This window comes from Fulmarus glacialis, unplaced genomic scaffold, assembly GCF_000690835.1.
Source record: "Fulmarus glacialis isolate BGI_N327 unplaced genomic scaffold, ASM69083v1 scaffold14923, whole genome shotgun sequence".
Taxonomy (NCBI): domain Eukaryota; kingdom Metazoa; phylum Chordata; class Aves; order Procellariiformes; family Procellariidae; genus Fulmarus; species Fulmarus glacialis.
Genome location: NW_009204985.1, coordinates 6,605 through 9,217, shown reverse-complemented (window position 1 = coordinate 9,217; position 2,613 = coordinate 6,605). Strand labels below are relative to the sequence as shown.

General features: G+C 54.5%; 1 protein-coding gene across 1 annotated transcript in view; it reads left to right on the top strand.

Moving 5' to 3' along the window:
- RBBP8NL (RBBP8 N-terminal like) overlaps nt 1–2,613 on the top strand; it is a 13,741-nt gene that overhangs the window by 5,151 nt on the left and 5,977 nt on the right. Inside the window, exons 7-8 of the mRNA XM_009575215.1 lie at nt 549–631; nt 2,055–2,218. Of these exons, the coding sequence (XP_009573510.1) occupies nt 549–631; nt 2,055–2,218 (247 nt within the window). The remainder of the gene's footprint in view (nt 1–548; nt 632–2,054; nt 2,219–2,613) is intronic.

The following is a 2,613-nucleotide window of genomic DNA, read 5'->3' as shown; positions in this document are numbered from 1 at the left end:
GGGGAGCAGAAGCCCACCACGACATGCCAGGCCTCGAGCTGGGAGAAGGTGGGTGCTGCTGGCTCGAGGGACTTGAGGACGGGAAGAGTGACTGAGCCATGGTGCAAAGCTGCTCTGGGAAAGGGTCTGGAGAGCAAAAACCAAGGTGTTGGCAGCTCAGATGGACATTGCCATGGCCAGAATAGCTGCTAGGGGGGAAACTGTGTGTCAAGGGAGAAACACGCTGCTCTGAGTTAGAGCAAAAGAGTGCTTGGGTGCCCCCACCGTAGGACAAGTGCTGTGCAGGTGTGGACCCGCCACCCATTTCATGCAGAGACCGTGTCGTTGCCTTGCTGCCACCCACACATGCAATGGAGGGTAGGTTCATTCAGGTGGTGGCTTGAGCCAGATGGAAATTACGGCTCAAAATCCTCAATAGGAGGCGGTTGGTGCCAGCCAGCATCATCCTCGGGAGGCTACGAGACTCCGGCACGCGGCCAGGCAGGGCAGGGCAGCCTGCAACAGCTCTGCAGGACCGTCATGGTGGCTGGTTTTGTCTTTTTTTGCAGAAAAGCCTGCAGGACAGAGAAGCTCTCCAAGCAGTAGGACTTCCCCGAGCACTGTCCTCCAAGAAGTCAGCCTCGCAGAAATTGTGAGTTGCTGGAGGTGGCCTGATGTCCTCAGGCCTTCTCCCCACCACTGTGGTCATCTGAACTGGATCAAGGAGGGTGGACTAGGACAGAGAATGAGTAAGAGGCATCTAGGGGGAAAATAATCAGCCAGACTTGGGCAGCTTGCCATTGCCAGAGCCAAGGAGGGCACCGACCAAATGCCAAATGCATCCTCTCTGCAGAAATTGCCACTCACTGCAAGCAAATCATTCGGGGTTGGGCACAGGCTCCTGTCCTCGCTGTGAGCCTGCACATCTTTGCTCCTGTGTTTATCCTCCATGACAACACGTCTAGCATCCTTGAGTCCTCTGCCCGTTGCTCTGGTTCCTGTCTCAGATGTTGTGCTGGGGAAAGCTCTGAGGAGTGAAGGACCTGGGGAGATTGTGCTGAGCCACATTGCAGCGTAGCTTATCCTGAGTTACAGAGTCAGCTCTCCCTTAAAAGCCTGGAGAACATGTAAACTGTGGGAGTTGTGGGTACTGAGAACAAATACACCACAGCAGCCCTGCCCAAGAGCATCGCAGATGTCTCTCCATCTGCAGCATAATGAATATTGGTATTTTCAGAGGGCCTGGCATTCAGTGGTTGCCATTTTGTGCATTGATGCAAGCCTGCCATGCCTTTAAAACACAGAGAGTATGTGTCAGCCGAGGGATGCTGAGTGATATGGTGATATTGGGTACTGGGAGATGAGACTGCAGGACCTGGAGCCCTGTTCCTGGTCGTGGGAACTCAAGCCCACATACACACCCACATAGATATTTCTGTTTTGGCACAGGCTTCGCTTACCTGAACTCCACAGAAAACTTGAAAGAGCAGGTGAAAAGGGGTTTTGGTAAGGCTGCAGGCAGGCTGTGAGGATAATTAATAGGGATCGCAGGAAGGGTTGGTGACATCTCCAGGTGGGCAGGGGAAAGTCAAGTCAGAACATGTGGTGAGCCTTTCATGACAGCAGATGGAGATGATGATGTCCTGGCCTCACAGCCAGGTACTCCACTGGAAATACACCCATCAAATCAGTGCATGCCAGGAGCTTGCATGAATAAAGTCTAGTGGCCTGACTAGGGGTCAGGGAATTTGCAGGGTCTTATCTTGGTTAAGCCACTGAATCATGGCTTGGCTTGACTTGAGAGGAAGCACAAGACCTCCTGGGCTACAAATCAGTGCAGCCAGAAAATAAAGAGTATGTAGATCCCGCTAGAAAACACGAAGGGGAAATTTCCTGGGAAAACCAATAAAAATACGGTTGAGCTGTTGACCAGAATTGTATCAAACTTAGGAACTGTCTGTCCTGTTCCCGCTGGTGAAGAGCCGCGTCTCTGCGCAGTGGGGCTCCTCTTAGCCACGCGCTGCCCGGGGTGCACAGCAGAACGGCTCACCTGGACTTTCTCCCCTCTGCCGCAGGCGTCCCAGAGGATTGCCAACCAGCTGCATGGAACCATAGCCCTGGTGAGACCCGGCTCCAGACCCTGCCTCCTGGAAAAAAGTCCTTCGAGGGCAGCAGTGTCCCCACCAGGAAGGAAAACTCCTCTCCCGTCGGAGCGCGAGCACAGCCCCAGCCTTGAGGCGTGAGTTATCTGCTCGTGGATCGTGGTGTGGGCCTGATCCACGGCCCGCTGCAGCTGTCCCACCGTGCAGACTGCAATGAGATGGCCGGTATTCGCTCTATCTGCCCACCTTCTTCTCCAGACTTCTCCCACAGCCTTGGGGAGGGGGGGGGTCTCCCAGTTTACACCAGCAAAAAATGCCTGGAATCCAGCCCAACAAGATCAGCCTCTCATTACTCCAACTTTGTCAGACAAACCCATAAAGCGAACCGGGTGCCCCCTCCTCCGAGAAGGACTTGCCTCACGGGAGGCAGCAATCCCTGCTCCTCCTTGTCTATTCTAATGGGCTTTTCTGCAGGGCTCAGCGCTTCCCCGGGCTTATCCTCCCCGCTGGTTTCAGAAGCGCAGAGGCTGAG